Genomic DNA, 16,376 nt, shown 5'->3' on the forward strand with positions numbered 1-16,376 from the left:
TCTTTATACGTCACTCTCATGGGTATGATGCATGTATGCGATGTGTAAACAGCCGGTGGTCTCTGGGCTGCCGACTATGAAAAAAAGTACAATGATATATTTAGGTGGACTGTGAGAAAGCCCGCATTTCACAGTCCATCCACAACCGGTTTGCACAGATATTTACATCTCCGACCACAGGCAAAATTGTCTCAAAAACGTCAAAACAAAAAGGCTGGATTGTAAGGGATTAAAGAAAGCTACACAGAAAGGCATGTACTTGAAGCGAAGTGACGAACAGTGAGCAGGAAAGACAACTACGCCTACCTAACCTTCTGGCTTCTCTCCAAACCACTGGTCTCGAAGAAGAAATAAAGGAGCGATCCATTCTCTCCATCAGACAACATACTGGTACCGTGCAAGCAATGCGCGCCGCTCTTCCTACAAGCAATTCCCATGTACAAACACCCAATAGAACATTAATATACACATGCATGCAGTATATGGCAACAGCGGCTGTGTGGTTTGATGTACTTACCACGCATAGGCTTGTATCGCTGTATACAAGACGTGAGCCCTTTGACCTTTTCTTCGGCGCGGGTGTTGCAGGAGTAGCCGGTTTTCCGCAGCTATTTTCAGGAGGTACGGCATTAGACTGAGGTGCCTGAGCAGGTATACTGGGCTTACCGGGGGTGTCTACTGGCGCCGGCGCCGGCGGCAAGTCCGCTGGTAGCGGCGGGCGAGGTGGCAATCCTACTGGTGGCAGTGGCGGTCTTCCAGCGGGAACTGGGGGCGGCGGGCGAGCTGTAACCGGCGACACCGGCATAGACTGTACGGGCGATGTGACCACGGAAATGGGTGTATGCTGTGGTGCATTGGGTGGGATTGTGCCAAACGGCCGTGGCGGAAGAGGCATGGGCATCCCGGGCCGTACTGGCGGCATTCCCGGCGGCATCGTCCCTGGAGGAGAGGCAGGCATACCTGGAGGCATCGGCATAGCCTGTGAGACGGGCATTCCCGGTGGAACTGACACTCCCTGCGAGATAGGAAGTGGTGGTGGGCGGAAGCCGGCCATACCGGGCGGCATGAAGGGCAATGGGGGCGGCGGCGGTGGACGTGCCAATCCCATCGGCGGCACAAGCTGCTGTGGGTACGGCGGCATGGGTACTGGTGGTGGACGGGGCGGGAATGCATACATGCCCTGTGGAGGCCCGCTATTCTGCATCGCCATCCGGTGCTGCTGCAGCTGCCACTGCAGAGCCTCTGTGTCGACACTGGCACTTTCGCTATACTGTCCGCCGCCATGGCTATGGCCATGATTGCTGTTATGCCGGGGACGCTTCGTGTACGGCTCGCCTAGGCGCTCCCGCACCTGCCTCTCGTGCTCAAGCAGGTCGCGTTCTGGGATGCCCGAGCTGCCAAAGATTTCTATATCGGTGGTATCCCGGCCCGGCAATGCGTTGGGCACTGATTTGATATTCTCCTTGTGCACCTGGGCGACGTGAATGGCCATCCCGTTGGCAGAGTTCAGCCGCTTCTGGCAGATTTGGCATTTGAAGTGCTTGGCTTTCTGGTGCTGTACCAGCACTTTCTCGTCCTCGAACTCGCGCGCACAGTACCAGCACCAGGGCTTGATCTCGATTTTCTTGCTCTTCCTGCGGCCCATTTGCGATTACACTCGATGCAATGTTGGAGGTTGTGTTTTAGGAAAGGGTGTTCATAAAGTGCTCTGGTACATGAAATTAGAGCCTGAGGGTTTTTTTCTTATCAATTGTTTGCGCGACACGGCAGTTCCTGCGAGTTACGGGGCGACTGTCATGTGGATGTGCGATGATTGGGGCGCTGGCATGCTCTGCCTATCTTGCAGCCTTCGGATTATCCGGGTTCTGTGTACACAATGGTTCGATGTGCTTTTGCAAGTCCCCGCTCGCTGCCAGCGACGACCGTCGCGCATGCGCTAAGCGGGTCAACGAGAACCTGTTTGCTTTCCCTTTCTGTCAACATTAGGTTTTCTTTTTCCACTTGCTTGCAATTTCCAGATGGACTGCATTCTCAAGCTTTCGAGCCACGAGGCGTTCCCGATCGTCGTGGCGGTAGTTGCCGGTACTGTGGTACTGTATGTGCTGTTCTCGCGCAAGCGCACGCTGGCTGCGATTCCGTTCGAGCTCAAGCCCCTTCCCGAGAGCAGCCCAGGCTGGCGTTCCGGCAAGCAGCTCTCGTCGCCCAGCATCATCGTGCCTGGGCAACCCGACCTGATCCAATGCTTTGACCCGGCCACCGGCCGGTCCTTGGGCCAGGTCGCCTGCACGACTTTTGAGGGGCTGACGGAGCGGATCCAGCGCGCGCGCAAGGCGCAGAAGCAGTGGGCCAAGACCACCTTTGAGCAGCGGCGGCAGGTGATGCGCACGCTGAATGAATTTGTGCTGGCACACCAGCGCGAGATCTGCCAGACGGCGTGCCGGGATTCCGGTAAGACCCTGGTGGATGCGACCTTGGGAGAGGTCCTGGTGACGTGTGCGAAGCTGCAGTGGACGATCAAGAACGGTGAGGAGGCGCTCAAGGACAGTAGCCGCGACCCCGGATTCATGATGATGTACAAGAAGGCCAAGGTCATCTACCAGCCACGCGGGGTGGTCGCGGCATTGGTATCGTGGAATTACCCATTCCACAATACCATTGGGCCGGTGATCTCGGCGCTGTTCTCTGGAAATGCCATTGTGGTCAAGGCCAGCGAGCACGTCGCCTGGAGCATGGGCTACTGGGAGCAGCTGGTTAGGCGTGCGCTGAATGTCTGTGGGCACGACCCAGAGCTTGTGCAGTTCGTTACGGGCTTTGGCGATCTGGGCAACGCTCTATCGTCGTCGCCCCTGATTGATCACATTACGTTCATTGGGTCGCCCGAGGTCGGCAAGCTAGTGATGAAGGCAGCGTCGGCAAACCTGACACCGGTGACACTGGAGCTCGGCGGCAAGGACTGCGCTATTGTCTTTAGCGACGCAGACATGGGGCAGTGCATGCCTGTGCTGATGCGTGGAGTGTTCCAGAATGCCTCGCAGAACTGCATCGGCATTGAGCGCATTCTGGTGCAGCAGCAGGCTTATGGTGCGTTCGTTGAGGAAATGCTGCTGCGCATCAAGAAGCTGCGCCTGGGATCGATTCTCGAGGACAGTGAGGTTGACTGCGGCGCCATGGTCATGGCCAACACCTTCGACCGCCTCGAGGCGTTGGTCCAGGATGCAGTTGCCAAGGGCGCACGTTGCCTGACTGGTGGCAAGCGCTACGACCACCCAAAGTACCCACATGGACAGTACTTCCAGCCAACGCTGCTTGTCGATGTCACACCTGACATGGACATTACCCGCAACGAGACATTCGGCCCGATCATGGTTGTGATGAAGTTCAAGGATGAGGCCGATGCTATGGAGATTGTGCATTCGTCGCCATACGGCCTGGGGTCGAGCGTGTTTTCGGGCGACAAGGCCCGCGGACGCCGGGTTGCGCTGAACCTGCGCGCTGGCATGGCCAACGTCAATGACTTTGCTGTCAACTATATGTGCCAGTCGCTGCCATTTGGCGGTGTGGGTATTAGCGGCTTCGGGCGGTTTGCGGGACCTGAGGGTCTGCGTGCGCTGTGCGTCGAGAAGGCATTCACCGAGGACAAGCTGCCGTTTGTCAAGACCCCGATTCCGCCTATTGTCGACTATCCGATCCAGGACACCGAGAAGGGATACAAGTTTACGCAGCAGATTGTTGCGTTTGCATACAGCGACACATGGTGGGAGTCCATCATGGCTGGCCTGCGTCTTGGCAAGCTCTCCATGTAATAGTCAGATTCACTAATCACATAAGCAATGGAGGTGATTTGATTTATGGCTGTGATCAGTTTTCTTGTGAAAACAGCAAATGTGCTTTATTTTTTCTTTTTTTTTTTTCCGGACTCTGCTCTGCATTCCCAGCACACAGGCTCTATTTTACATACTCTCTAGACAAATGGCAGGCAAAAAGGGTGACACGAGCTTCAAGGCCAAGGCCAAGGCAGGAGCCAAAGCGCGGGCATCGGCCAAGTCGCGCGACAAGCGGCGCTCAAAGCAGCAGGCGGCCAAGCAGGCAGATATTGTAGCAGCGCCCAAAGCAGAGCAGGAAGAGGAAGAGATGGAGATGGACGAGGACGATCTGGCGTTTGTGCAAAAGAACGCCAAGGGCCTGGGCTTCCTCAATGCACTGAACCCGGAGAAGCTCACAAAAGTCACAAAGGAGCAGAAATCAAAGCGGATCGGCAAGCCCGCGCAGCACGCAGTGGCAGCACCTGGAGAGCTGTCCGAGAGCGATGACGAGAGCGGCGATGAGAGTAACGAAAGCGACGAGGATCTGGAGGTTTTGGAGAGCAGCGAGGATGAAGCAGAGGATGAGCTGGTGGACTTTGTCGTGTCTGATTCGGAGCAGAGCGGTGCCGAGTCATTTGAGGACGAGAGTGAGGCAGAGAGCCTTGGCAGCGAAGACGAGGATGAGTACCTGAACCACAAGCAGCGCAGAGCACTGAAGCGCAAGGCGGCGGCGGCGGATCTGATGGACTACGAGCATGGAATGCGCAAGTTTGAGTCGGCAGAGAAGAAAACCAAAGAGTCGTCCAAGCTGCCGATCAAGCTGGCGGATGGGCGACTGGTTGCTGCAGAAGAATCAGAGGAGGAGGAAGTAGGGGAGGAAGAGGAGGAAGAGGAGGAAGAGGAAGAAGAGGAGGAAGAGGAGCCTGTACCAAAGTCGACCAAGGGCCTTGGAGGGCGACCAGTGGACTCGGAAGGCGAAGCGGACTTTAACGAGGAACCGGATCGGGAGTCGATGACCCGGCGCGAGTACATTGTAGCGCAGCAGAACCGGCTGGCGGGGCTGGCGAGCGCAGTAGTCCAAAGCCCAGAGGGGAGCGCGCGGGCGTTACGGCTGCTGCACAAAATCAGCGAGGACAGCGACCGCAAGGTGCGGCAGCTGGGCCTGCTGACGCAGCTGGCCGTGTACCGCGACATTCTGCCTGACTACCGCATCCGCGAGCTGACAGAGAAGGAGCGCGCAATGAAGGTCACCAAGGAAGTGCGGCAGCAGCGCATGTTCGAGGAGAGCCTGGTCAAGACCTACGGGCAATACCTGCACCAGCTGTTTGCGGCGGTAAAGCGCGGCATGAAGATCTTTGGCGACGCCAGCGCCGACGTCGAGACCGGTGTGGTGGCAGCACGTGCGCTGGGCGAGCTAGTCAATGCCCATCCGCACTTCAACTTCCGCAAGGACATTCTGTCAGCGCTGGTAGACATCTACGTGCAGCCGTCGTCGCGCATCACCATGCCGGAATTTGCGCCAATGGCTCAGACTGCGCGGCTGGCAGTCCTGCGGCTCTTCCATGACGATGCCAGCGGCGAGTACTCGCAGAACGCAGTGATATTAGCGGCTAAGCGCATCAAACGGCTGTCGTACCGCGTCGATGCCAGCTCCCTGCGCCCCTGGCTGCATCTGCGGCTGCGCGACGAGCTGCGGGAGAACCCCGAGGACCGCAAGCGCGCGGAGGCGGAGCGGCTGCGGAAGGAGCAGCTGCGCGAGCGCAACAAGCTGATGAAGCGCAAGAAGAGTGGCTCAGCGGTGGGCGAGGCGCGGCGGGCGGCCTTCGAGACGAAGAAGCAGAAGAAGGCCAGGCGTGTGCAGCAAGAGGTCGATAGGGATTTGCGCGACGCGCAGGCAGAGGTGACGCGGGAGGAGCGCGAGCGGTGGTTCGGTGAGACCCTGAAGCAGGTGTTTGTCACGTATTTCCGCATTCTCAAGCAAAAGGACAATATCGGCGGGCTGCTGCCGGCGGTGCTGGAGGGCCTGGCCAAGTACGCGCATCTGATAAGCGTGGAGTTTTTCCTCGATTTGTTCCATTTGCTGAAGAAGATCATGCGCGGACAGCACGGTGTCGGCGTGGGCAACGAGGACGACGATACCAGCGACCTGGTGTCGTCCAAGGTCAGCCTCCGCACATCGCTGCTGTGCATTCTGTCGGCGCTGCACATTCTGACCGGCCAGGGCGAGGCGCTGAACCTGGACATCAAGGATTTCTTCCACCAGCTCTACGCTTTGCTGCCGCCGCTGGCAGCCCATGCACAGATCGAGGCCACGCGGCTGTCGTCGCTCTCCGATGGCACACGCTTCACTGTGTATCTGGCACCGGCTGAGGTTGCGCAGGCGAATGCCGAGCGCGTGGCCCGGCAGGAGGACACGGAGCAACCGCAGCAGCTCGAGGAGGCGATGTGGGAGGCGACGGTGCGGAGCGAAGCTGATCTGTTGTTCGAGTGCCTCGAACTGATGTTCCTGGGTCGCACCAAGGTCTCGTCGGTCACGCGTGTGGCCGCATTTGTCAAGCGCCTGGCCGAGGGCGCCTTGTACTGGCCGGCCAAGACCGCGGTCCGCGCTATTGCCTTTATCCACAAGCTCATGGTCAAGTACCCTCATCTCGACCGCTTGTTTGCCTCCGACGAGCAGGCCGCCAGCGGTCTGTATCTGAAGGATATCGATGACCCGGACATGTGCAATCCCTTCGGCTCTTGTGTCTACGAGATCCATTGCCTGCAAACCCATCCACAATGCCACTGTGCGAGCGGCAGCAGCCCGTCTGCTGGCGTTCGTCAAGGCAGAGGACAAGAAACACCAGCTATAAATCTGTTTTTTTATGTCAATCTTACTCGAACCTGACTACCGAACAATTTTCGATGGTGCCCAGAGGCGATGGGAAGCGGTTGCGCGTGTGCATTTTTGTGAGCAGTACAAAGCTCGTTTTATAGTATTTGGCAATTCCGTTTTTCCTTTCTAACCTTGAATTATTTTATTTTCGCTTTGCGCTTGCTTCATTTCGCCTCTCTTTCTAAACCCCCACCCGCTCGGTTTTCTTTTGCTAAAGGGACGGCACAAAAGAAAACCATAGTCCAACCAAAAGTGGGCAGCAATTTCTCACAACTGTACTCGCTCTAATTTTCCTTTTATTACAAAAAATATCCAAAATTGCTGGCCATTTTACTTTGTATTTTTTGTTCATTTTCCGCTTCTTAACCTATTCAAAATTCAACGTCGCGTTGCAACACTAGGACTGTCCCAGGTGTTACTTTATCCCCTCCGACTTGGCCAGCTCACAGCAACTAGTGCTGAAACGCGTTCCTGATAACTCGGCATATCCCTTTGCCACGTTCAACAAAGTCACATTTTTTGCACAGAGCTAGCGTCTATCACGCGACAAAGACGGAGCCGGTACGGGTGCGTTGAGATCGATACAGGAACTTGGTTCCATTTCTTTTTTCGCACTTATTTGGCTCAAGTTCCAAGGTACGTGGCTATCCTGCTCTGGGAGGAGTCCATCACAGGCCATGCATGTGGACTCTGTCTTCAGCACACTAACTGCATACCGTGCTAGGCCATCGGTTGCTTATCTGTAGAGGAACAACACAGTAGCTGCACGAGATCGAGTTGTCAGCGCAATTTTGGTTAGGGAAAGGATCGCGAGGCAAACACAATACAGGAAAGAAAAGGGGGTGTTTGAACAGCAGGCAGAAGATAATCTAGCGGCGCAAACCTCTTGTTCCACACATACACATACAGGAAAGAAATGTCGGCGAGCATCCGAGCAACACCGGTACCTAATATATCGACCAAACAGGGATTCGCAGCACACAGCGCCATGTCAGACGACGGGTCCTCGAGCCGCGATCTCGAAGAGTTCGAGGATGAGCTGCAGCAAGAGCTGGAGAGTGAATCGTACGAGAACCTGTTTGGCGAGGAGGAAGAGGAGGTGGTGGACGATGATGAGGAAGACGATGACGATTTGTTTGGGCAGCCAAATGGCGATACGCCGGCCGACTCGCGGTCGGTGGGCAGCGCGACCAGTTGAGGCAGAGCTGGAGTTCAGCTCGGAGAGCGATGATGACGACAACGACCTGTTCAGTGACGGCGAATTCGAGGACGCGCCAAAAGGCAACGGGCGGGTGACATCAGATTCTGAGTCAGACGACGAGTTTGAGACGGTGGATTTTGGCATCGAGGAGGAGGAGGATGAAGATGAAGAGACAAAGGAAACTGCCGAGGCAGTGCCCGAGGAGCCGCGCCCAGCCACAGCGCCAAAGCGCAAGGCGACAAGCCGTGTGCAGCTGGGAGACATGGACTTTCTGGAGCAGCACAAGGATGCAGCGCCGTCTTTGATATTGCATTTGTTTGACTCGCACTTTCGGTTCGGCAGCCAGGAGGGCGTGTTTCTGTACAACGGGCCAATGCGGTTTTTCTTTGATGCACTGAACGAGGGCAAGATCCCTGTGGACCTGGTTGACGTGCTGTCAGATGTACACTGCCGGTTCTACGACGGGTGCCTGATCGTTGAGGTCCATGACCACCGGCGCACGCAGTACGGCGGCAGCACGGCAGCCGAAGCGGCAGAAGCTGAGCGAGCTGTTGACATGGACGAAAGCTGTACAGCGAAAGCAAGATGAACAATACAGTGGACAACGTGTCCCCGATTACAGCACCTGTGCTTGTTGGTGAGACGAACGGAAAGCGGCCGCGCGAGGCGGACGATGACGGGTCGGCAGTAGCGCAAGGCCCGGTGGTGTACAAGAAGGTGATGCGGCCAACGGCAGAGACAATGAGTCTGGATCTACAGCTGGCGTGTGAGCGGCACCGCGGCAAGCTGGACGGCAGAGGACGTGCTGGAGATCGAGCGGCTGGTGCTGCTTGCGGTGGAGGAGCCGCTTGATCTGGCGCCGGACGTGCAGGTAAGCCGGATCAGCAATGCGATCCGGTACATTGAGTACGGGCACCTGGTGCCACGCAAGCAGCGCAAGTACAACTCGGCAGAGGTGGAGGCAGAGCAGGCAGCGCACGAGGAGAAGATGCGGTTGCTGACCTTTGATGGACGACCGGAGCCAGCGCGACTTCCAGCCGAGCTTCAGCCGTGTGGCGCAGCTGGGTGAGTGGCGCAGCCGTAAGCTCGCAGGCGACGCGCTGGTGTATCCATCGGCGCTGCCGGCGGGCAAAAAGGCAGTGGCGAAGAAGGCGCGCGGCCAGATGTCGTTGCTGGCTGACGGACGCAAGGTGGTGCGGACGCTGCGGTTTGTCAAGAGCGTGGGCGGGCGGACAGTCCACACAGTGTTCAATGTGTTGGAGCTGCCCGACGGGCGCGGGCTGCAGGGAATGTTGCGGTGGGGCTCGCAGCCGGACTCGGCGGTGGGCGGCGAGACACGCGTGTTTGCGTTTGCCAGCGACGCGCTGATGCGCACTCACATCGACAACTTCAAGCTGTTCTCGGCCATGGAGAACAACCGCCTGATCTTCGATTCGCAATATCCCAACGGTGTGCCGACCGCCGGCCCGCCACCTGGACAGGACCCGGCCGACCCGGAGTACCCGACGCCGCAGAACACCAGAGCCGAAACACCCAAACCCACAAAAGCCGAAACGCCCAAGCCTACAAAGGCTGAGACACCCAAGCCTGCCAAACCCACAAAAGCCAAGGCCAAGCCCAACAAGCGTCAGGGCAGTGAGCGCCCGAGCGCCGAGCCCACAGCCGATACAGCAAAGGCGGGCAGGCGCAAGCGCTCCAGCACGCCGCACGATACCACCGTGGAGGACGAGCCGGCGACGGTGCCAAGCGAGCCGCTGGAGGAGAGCAAAGGTGGAGGAGAAGCCGAAGGGCAAGGTGCGCCGCAAAACGCCCGGGCCGAAGGAGAAGAAGAAGCGGGCCAAGACGCCCAAAGCCAAGACGCCGGAGCCACCACCGCCCGCCAGCCCCGCGGCTCGCAGCGACTCGGAGGACGACGATGTGCCGCTGGCGCAGAAATCAGATCCGGCCAGGGCGGCCAATGGCACGCCTGCGGTAGCCAGCGCCGAGCTGCCAGTGTCAGCGGCTGTGACGACGGCAGCGCCGGTTGTGACGACGGTGTCGGCGGTCGCATCGCCGGTGGCAGCCTCAGCTACTGCTTCTCCTGCTACGCCAGCACTAGCGCATCCATCTGGGCTGCCAGTGCCACCAGCGATCATGGCACAGTTGAACAATTACGTGGCCGGGATCCTGCAGCAGCAGAACGGCGGGCGTCCGCTGGCGTCAGCTGGGCAGTCGGTGATCACACCCAAGTTCCTGAAGGATAACCCGCAGATCTTCGCGCAGCTGCAGCAGAAGGCGCGGCAGCTTATGGGCGCCCAGCAACCGCAACCGCAACCGCAACCACAACAGCAGCCTGTCAGCAGCCCAGCGACATCAGTGCGACCGGTGCAGCCACCGATCAAGCCAACGCCCGAGGAAGTCGCGCTGATCCGTGAGTTCTGCCGGATCGCCAACATCAATCTGCAGGCGGTACCGCAGGACCGTGCTCTCATGCTGATGCGTATGGCACGCAGCGGCGAACTCAAGCAACGCATCGCCATGCACTACCAGCAACAGCAACAGCAGCAGCAGCAACAGCAACAACAGCAGCAGCAACAACAACAGCAGCAGCAGCAGCAGCAACAACCCTCCAACAGTGCTTCCGTCCATGCGTCGCCGGTTCCTGCTAGCACACCAGCCAACCCACCAGCTATGCCCAATGGCTCAGACGCCGCAGCCCCGGCCGTGTCGCAGCAGATGCTGCTGGAGCTGTTTGCACGCCAACGCCAGGCGCAGCTAGGCGGCATGGCATCGCAGCCGCCCGCAGGTATGATCCACCCAACCTACTAGCGCTGATGCAGCAGCAGGCGAATGCCACACAGTCCAGCCCCGCCGCTGTTCCACAGTCCATACCGGGTCGCCCACCGATAGCCCGCCCCGTGGCTGCCAGTCCTGCCACACCCAGCGTACCACCGCGTCCCATGCCGAGTGTCGTCGGCAGCCCAGCGCCAGCCAATGCTCCGAATCCTCTGGCCAATATGCAGGCTGCGCTGGCGAATAACCCGCAGTTGCAGGCTGCGTTGATGGCCTAACCCACAGCTGCTAGCCGCGCGCATGGGTCTGAGCTCTCTGCAACAGCAGCAGCTCATCCACTACCTGCAACAACAGCAACAACAGCAACAACAGCAACAACAGCAACAACAGCAGGGCGCCGTGCGTCCGCCACAGGCCAATCTGGCGGTGCTACAGCAACTGCAGCAGGCCGGGCTACTGAACCAGGCGAACCTACAGCCGCAGGTTATTGCCCAGTTGCAGCAACAGCAGATGCAGATGCAGTTGACGCCGGAGCAGCGCCAGATTCTGCTAATGCGTCAGCAGATGGCCAGGCAGATGATGGCCCAGAATCCCCAGCCGCGGCCCAATGGGGCGCCTGGCCCAGCTTCTCAGTAAAAAACACATGCGCCCTCCCCTGTATCTTTTTGTTTTCTCATCTCCGTACGATACATAAACACCCTAATGAAGACCAAAAACCCCTGTGTCTTGCTTGTGACGTTCACAAAGGATGTTGTGAAATCTATCCAACACCTCTATTGCGGCTTGACACCGATGAATATGCGGTAGTACCTGTAGCAGATGCTCTGCGACCTCTGCTCGTCCACAACAAAGCCTGCGTCCCTCAGCTCCTGCGTGAATCTGCTGGGCGCCGGAAAATTCAAGGCACTCACAATCAGCCGCCTCTGTACCTCGCTACCCGACCCCTGCAGGCTCAGCAACGGCATCACCAGCAGCCAGTGGAATCCCATGTAGGCTGCGCGCCATGCCCACGAATCACCTGTGTTCATCTCCAACACCGCCATTACGCCGCCTGGCTTAAGCACACGCATTGCCTCCTCCAGCACCTTCCGCCGGTTCGGCATATTATGCAAGCCAAACGCGCAGCAGCACACGCCAAACTCTCCATCCGCATATGGCAGATGCTCAGCATTACCCTGCCTAATCGCTACGCGGTCCCTCCATTCTTTGTTTTCGAGGCGCCTTTGTGCTATCTCCAGCATGTGTGCATTCAGATCGTAGACGGTGCTAACCGCTGTGCGTTTGAGTGCAGCCTGTCGGCTCTGGAAATATACAGTCATGTCACCAGTCCCCCCGGCTAAGTCGAGCATATGCGCGCTGGGCAAGTATTCAGCTAGCTGCTGTTTGGCGAGCCCAGCGGCATTGAAGCCAGCGCTCTTGTGCTTGCCGTCATACCAGCGCGCAATTTGCGTGTACGCTTCGTCCAGTACCTGCTGCTTGTGCTGCGGTGCTACGTCGGCGTAGGAAGATATCCAGGATATTATATTGCCCATTGGGGTTTGAAAATTGCGATATTGTTTATAAGAAAGCAGATAGTGGATGAGGTTGCGAGTGGAGAGCTTTGTAAATCGCGCAAAGTCTGGAAATGGCTGCATTTATCCATGACACTTGATGGCTGATGTATAATGGTACCAGGGATTGAAGTAAGAGTTCACACATGTGATGTTCGTTGGAATTACACTTGAAAAACGACAATAATTAGGCAACTGACAAAAACTGCTACATGTCCTACATACACATAGCATAATAATATGCCCAAACGTATGATACAAGCAAAGCATTAAACCATGGTGACAGCTGTATATATAATCCTAAACATATAGACTCTTATAATCTACATGAACTCTACCCCACTGTCATCAGGGCTTTATGCCAAAATACACCGCGCCCAGTCCAAGCGCACATGTCTTGTACCCACGTCCCTCGGCCCTAAACCCTGCATTCTTGACAGCCTGTACGAACTTATTCAGGAGCCGGAAACCCTAATGCGCTTTTAGCCAGCCGGTCAGTCATCGCCGAATCACTGAGTCTGTGGTACGCAATCGGGAAAATGACATGCACGAACAGCATCCGGATGAGCGCCCTTGCCACCCGCCTCGTGCCCGTATTGATTTCACCGACGACAAGCCGCCCACCAGGCTTTATGACACGAAACGCTTCCTTGAGCACCTTTTCATGGTTCGGCATATTATGCAGTCCAAATACGCAGCAGTATATATCGAACGATCCATCACCAAACATCGACAGGTCCTCAGCATTGCCGTGCACGACCTTTGCTTGCTCCGACCACCCGGTGTCTTCCAGGCGCCGCCTGGCCACCTCAAGCATTTCCTTGTTGAGGTCAAACACAACTGCAGTCGACTCTTTGTCTTTGTTGACTGACGCTTGGTACTTGAGGAAGCTCACACTCATGTCGCCGGTCCCACCCGCCATATCGAGGAACAATGTGCCGCGCCTGGGCTTGATCATTTTCATTATCTGGTCTTTGCCGCGCTGCGCGCCGTTGAGGGGCATGCTGCCGTGAAATGCATCGTACCGCTGCGCCAACGAGGTATATGTATCGTCCATGTACTTTTCCTTATTGTCTGCCTCCCTTCAATAGCCATTCTGTCGCTGAGCTCTCCATCATTTGTAATTTTATTCTAGTAGTAGAAAAGGAGTCGAGTGAAGGAAATGCTCAGGCTGGCTTTCCGCTGTTTGCCTACAATCAACCCTATTTGTGTTTGTGGCTTACTACCACATGATACGCAAAGAATAAACAGTATCCAGTACTAGCAGTGAAATGAATGGAATAATGCAGAGCTATTCAACATTGCATACCGCCTATGGTTATGTAACACATCCACAAGCAAAAAAAAACATACCTGCCAAAAATAGAAATTGCTGAAAGTGGGATTCGAACCCACGCCTCTTTCGAGAATGCAACTTGAGTGCATCGTCTTAGACCACTCGACCATCTCAGCAACCAGTTTTCAGAAAATGCGATTCTTGCTTGTATATGACACTGCCTTTCATTTGCCGATATCATAAATCCCAGGCTATGTGCGCTTAGACAAGCAAATAATCAAGCAGGTGTTTATTTCGAAAACACGCGAGCAGGTTAAAGAGATCAACGCAGAAAAGAGGGCAGCAGCAGAGGCAAGGAAAGCAGCAGAAAGGGGCGAAAAATTGGCCAAGAAGGCTGCACGCGAAGATGCCATCGGATGCAACAGAGGCCACTGCAGCAACTGCAGCAGTAGCAGCTGATTCATTTGCTGGTGCATTGGCTGCTGCAGCAGACATTCCGGCATGTTCCCAACCCGCGGCCCTACCACAGATCGAAGAACCCCAACTGTGAAGTGCCATGACCTTCTCCGCTGTACAAGCGAGCCATGTAGGCGGGCCATGGCACAATACAGGCGGGCTATTCGTCTCGGCTCTTGAACCGCGATCTCACAGCAGTTCTAAACTTCAGACTCATTTTCCAGTCACTCTGTGATTCAGGCAATATTCCTGAACGGTTCCGTCGTTCTACGGCCATTGCTGCCGATGCTTCCGGCACTACTCTGGCAACAAAGAATCCGCGCAAGAGGTGTGCAGCAGCAGCAGGCGATTCTGCTAGCCAGTAGCAGCGAACCTAGCACTGAAGCGCCTACGCTGAGCAGGCCGTCAGGATGGGAGATGTCCATGATCGGCCATTGCACCAACAACCATCCGACATGTTCAAATGACCAGGTTCACCGTGATGCTCTTATCGACATGTCAACCCATGCTGACTAGCAGCCGACCTCGCATCGCGAGCAGAGCAATTCTAGTACCTGATGGTATAGGTCAATGATCTTAGTCCTCTTTTTTGTTTCTCCTCTACTTCCTACCTTAACTAGCTATCTCAGCATCCTCTTTTCTAGCTTAGTTGCCCAGTTTATGACACATATATATTCTATATCCCTCAGACACCTAATATGTTGCCTAGGATCTCTTGAATTAAATCTGCTTAGCGTTGCAATGGTAAGAGCCTATAGCCTGGTATCAGTTGCAGCACATGCTTGCTAATTGGAATATCCAGCTAATACCATTTGCCTTTTCAGGATGCCGTGGAACAACAACAGGTATATCCCTCATTTTTAGGATAGCCAAGACATGCCAAGTGAGACGTGGAGATGTCTTGGCACGCATCGCCCTATTTTTAGACAGTAGAATGAAGGATCTCCTCAATCTCCTAAAGGAGAGATTCACAAAACCTGTTTGCCCATGCATCTCGCTGACGCTCAACAGGATATAGCCTTGGGATTAAGTGTGGGATCTGTTTTCTTGGAGGCAGTTTTCCACAAAGCAGCTACCGACCTTTCTATCGGAAGCCAGTTGCCACGATAACGCAGGTTTTCAATATGCCGAAGTGCAGGAAGCAATACCGCGCTACCGGGTATAAAAGGTCAAGGCAGAACCGCACTGTCCAAAAAAATCACCACCAACAACATCAGCAACCACATCAGCAACCACCTCACAAACCCACTCCACTCCAAGACAATCAACCATGAAGTTTACTGCCACCGCTCTCGGCCTCCTCGCCACCATCACCACGACCAACGCCGCCATGTCTGCCTGCTCCAAGAAGATCGCTCTGGGTCTGACCAACATCTACGAGAACGGCGACACCGCCTTCCACTACGACTACTGCGAGAACATCCACGATGGCCGTGGCTTCACTGCCGGTATCGCTGGCTTCTGCACAGGCACTTCCGACGCATGGGTCGTGCTGCAGGAGTACCACAAGATGACCGGCGGCAAGGATGAGTTCAGCAAGTATCGACGCCGTCATGAAGAAGCTGGACAAGTCGGGCAGCGGCTCTACCAGCGGCCTGGATGGCTACTGCTCAGTGTGGGGCAAGCTGGGCAAGTCGGACGCAAAGTTCCGCGCCGCGCAGGACAAGGTCCGTGACGAGATGTACTTTGACCCGTCGCAGAAGCTCGCTGATACACTTGGTGCCCAGCTTGATGTGACCCGCGCCCAGCTGTACGATACAACAATCCAGCACGGCGATGGCTCGGATCCCGACTCGGTTGGTGCACTGATCAAGAAGACCAGCGCGTCGTTCAAGGCCGATGCCAAGGGCTCGTCGGGCAGCACGCTCAAGATCAACGGCCACAATGTCGACGAGATCGCCTGGCTGACCAAGTTCCTGCAGGTGCGGGCGGATGACCTGAAGAACCCGCACAACAAGGAGACGCAGAAGGAGTGGTCGGAGAGTGTCACTCGTGTCAAGTCGTACCAGTACGTGGTCGCCCAGAAGCAGTACAAGTGGAGCAACTCGATCAAGGCTCTGGACAACGACGGCAAGGCTACCACTGTCAAGTGCTAAAATACTTCACTGTTTATTATTCAATACATATCCAACTCTCACATACATTCATATGCGCATTAATCCATATGAATAAAATTATTGTCGGCTGGGTGCTCTCAGATATCATAGAGGGACGACCGCTTGGCAGAATCAGGGCTCTTGTTCTCCATCTTTCCCTTCTGTGATTTCGTCAGCACATCCACACTTACAGCTTCACTATCGGCCTCCACCACTGTTGCGATTTCCTTGTGGTCAAACTCCTTGAGAAAAACTTGCTCTAGCAGCAGGAACTATTTGTAGCCTTCAACTCTCTTGGTGCACATAAGCATAGTTTGTTGTATATCGATACTCAAACTTGGGAGTCT

The 16,376-nt window shown here is 55.9% G+C and overlaps 8 protein-coding genes and 1 non-coding gene across 9 annotated transcripts; 5 read left to right on the forward strand and 4 right to left on the reverse strand.

Moving 5' to 3' along the window:
- Positions 1 to 7: 7 nt before the first annotated feature.
- Positions 8 to 1,703, reverse strand: DL89DRAFT_232534 (uncharacterized protein). The gene is made up of 2 exons (XM_040884926.1): positions 518 to 1,703; positions 8 to 420 (listed from the first exon to the last, which is right to left on the reverse strand). The coding sequence occupies exons 1-2, from the start codon at positions 1,643 to 1,645 to the stop codon at positions 376 to 378; spliced, it is 1,173 nt and encodes a 390-aa protein (XP_040746062.1). The 5' UTR covers positions 1,646 to 1,703; the 3' UTR covers positions 8 to 375.
- A 161-nt stretch (positions 1,704 to 1,864) lies between these two features.
- Positions 1,865 to 3,888, forward strand: DL89DRAFT_264923 (ALDH-like protein). The gene has a single exon (XM_040886436.1). The coding sequence runs from the start codon at positions 2,019 to 2,021 to the stop codon at positions 3,801 to 3,803; it is 1,785 nt and encodes a 594-aa protein (XP_040746063.1). The 5' UTR covers positions 1,865 to 2,018; the 3' UTR covers positions 3,804 to 3,888.
- A 657-nt stretch (positions 3,889 to 4,545) lies between these two features.
- Positions 4,546 to 6,690, forward strand: DL89DRAFT_220980 (NOC3p-domain-containing protein; the record flags this gene model as incomplete). Its single annotated transcript, XM_040884485.1, has 3 exons — positions 4,546 to 4,641; positions 4,687 to 6,153; positions 6,244 to 6,690. 3 exons carry the CDS (start codon positions 4,546 to 4,548, stop codon positions 6,688 to 6,690), a joined length of 2,010 nt encoding a protein of 669 aa, XP_040746064.1.
- Positions 6,691 to 8,141: 1,451 nt separating this feature from the next.
- DL89DRAFT_220553 (uncharacterized protein) lies at positions 8,142 to 8,948 on the forward strand (the record flags this gene model as incomplete). Its single annotated transcript, XM_040884462.1, has 2 exons — positions 8,142 to 8,448; positions 8,626 to 8,948. The coding sequence occupies 2 exons, from the start codon at positions 8,142 to 8,144 to the stop codon at positions 8,946 to 8,948; spliced, it is 630 nt and encodes a 209-aa protein (XP_040746065.1).
- Positions 8,949 to 10,729: 1,781 nt separating this feature from the next.
- On the forward strand, positions 10,730 to 11,356 carry DL89DRAFT_82102 (uncharacterized protein). Its single transcript, XM_040892112.1, has one exon. The coding sequence runs from the start codon at positions 10,952 to 10,954 to the stop codon at positions 11,285 to 11,287; it is 336 nt and encodes a 111-aa protein (XP_040746066.1). The 5' UTR covers positions 10,730 to 10,951; the 3' UTR covers positions 11,288 to 11,356.
- DL89DRAFT_264925 (S-adenosyl-L-methionine-dependent methyltransferase) lies at positions 11,319 to 12,229 on the reverse strand. Its single transcript, XM_040886437.1, has one exon. It carries the CDS (start codon positions 12,181 to 12,183, stop codon positions 11,425 to 11,427), a length of 759 nt encoding a protein of 252 aa, XP_040746067.1. The 5' UTR covers positions 12,184 to 12,229; the 3' UTR covers positions 11,319 to 11,424.
- A 299-nt stretch (positions 12,230 to 12,528) lies between these two features.
- DL89DRAFT_281447 (S-adenosyl-L-methionine-dependent methyltransferase) lies at positions 12,529 to 13,355 on the reverse strand. Its single transcript, XM_040889644.1, has one exon. The coding sequence runs from the start codon at positions 13,256 to 13,258 to the stop codon at positions 12,653 to 12,655; it is 606 nt and encodes a 201-aa protein (XP_040746068.1). The 5' UTR covers positions 13,259 to 13,355; the 3' UTR covers positions 12,529 to 12,652.
- Positions 13,356 to 13,571: 216 nt separating this feature from the next.
- Positions 13,572 to 13,653, reverse strand: DL89DRAFT_t21. The gene has a single exon. It is a non-coding gene; the product is annotated as a tRNA-Leu (tRNA).
- A 1,543-nt stretch (positions 13,654 to 15,196) lies between these two features.
- Positions 15,197 to 16,064, forward strand: DL89DRAFT_264931 (lysozyme-like protein). The gene is made up of 2 exons (XM_040886438.1): positions 15,197 to 15,472; positions 15,513 to 16,064. The coding sequence occupies exons 1-2, from the start codon at positions 15,204 to 15,206 to the stop codon at positions 16,027 to 16,029; spliced, it is 786 nt and encodes a 261-aa protein (XP_040746069.1). The 5' UTR covers positions 15,197 to 15,203; the 3' UTR covers positions 16,030 to 16,064.
- The last annotated feature ends 312 nt before the right edge of the window (positions 16,065 to 16,376 follow it).

The sequence above is a fragment of the Linderina pennispora genome (genome assembly GCF_002104995.1).
Source record: "Linderina pennispora strain ATCC 12442 chromosome Unknown DL89scaffold_2, whole genome shotgun sequence".
NCBI lineage: Eukaryota > Fungi > Kickxellomycota > Kickxellomycetes > Kickxellales > Kickxellaceae > Linderina > Linderina pennispora.

Coding starts and splice junctions, on each gene's coding strand:
- DL89DRAFT_232534 (XM_040884926.1), bottom strand. CDS start 1,645: ATGGGCCGCAGGAAGAGCAAGAAAATCGAGATCAAGCCCTGGTGCTGG. Junction 421..517: donor GCGATACAAGCCTATGCGTG/GTAAGTACATCA, acceptor AATTGCTTGTAG/GAAGAGCGGCGCGCATTGCT.
- DL89DRAFT_264923 (XM_040886436.1), top strand. CDS start 2,019: ATGGACTGCATTCTCAAGCTTTCGAGCCACGAGGCGTTCCCGATCGTC.
- DL89DRAFT_82102 (XM_040892112.1), top strand. CDS start 10,952: ATGGGTCTGAGCTCTCTGCAACAGCAGCAGCTCATCCACTACCTGCAA.
- DL89DRAFT_264925 (XM_040886437.1), bottom strand. CDS start 12,183: ATGGGCAATATAATATCCTGGATATCTTCCTACGCCGACGTAGCACCG.
- DL89DRAFT_281447 (XM_040889644.1), bottom strand. CDS start 13,258: ATGGACGATACATATACCTCGTTGGCGCAGCGGTACGATGCATTTCAC.
- DL89DRAFT_264931 (XM_040886438.1), top strand. CDS start 15,204: ATGAAGTTTACTGCCACCGCTCTCGGCCTCCTCGCCACCATCACCACG. Junction 15,473..15,512: donor GGCAAGGATGAGTTCAGCAA/GTATCGACGCCG, acceptor CAAGTCGGGCAG/CGGCTCTACCAGCGGCCTGG.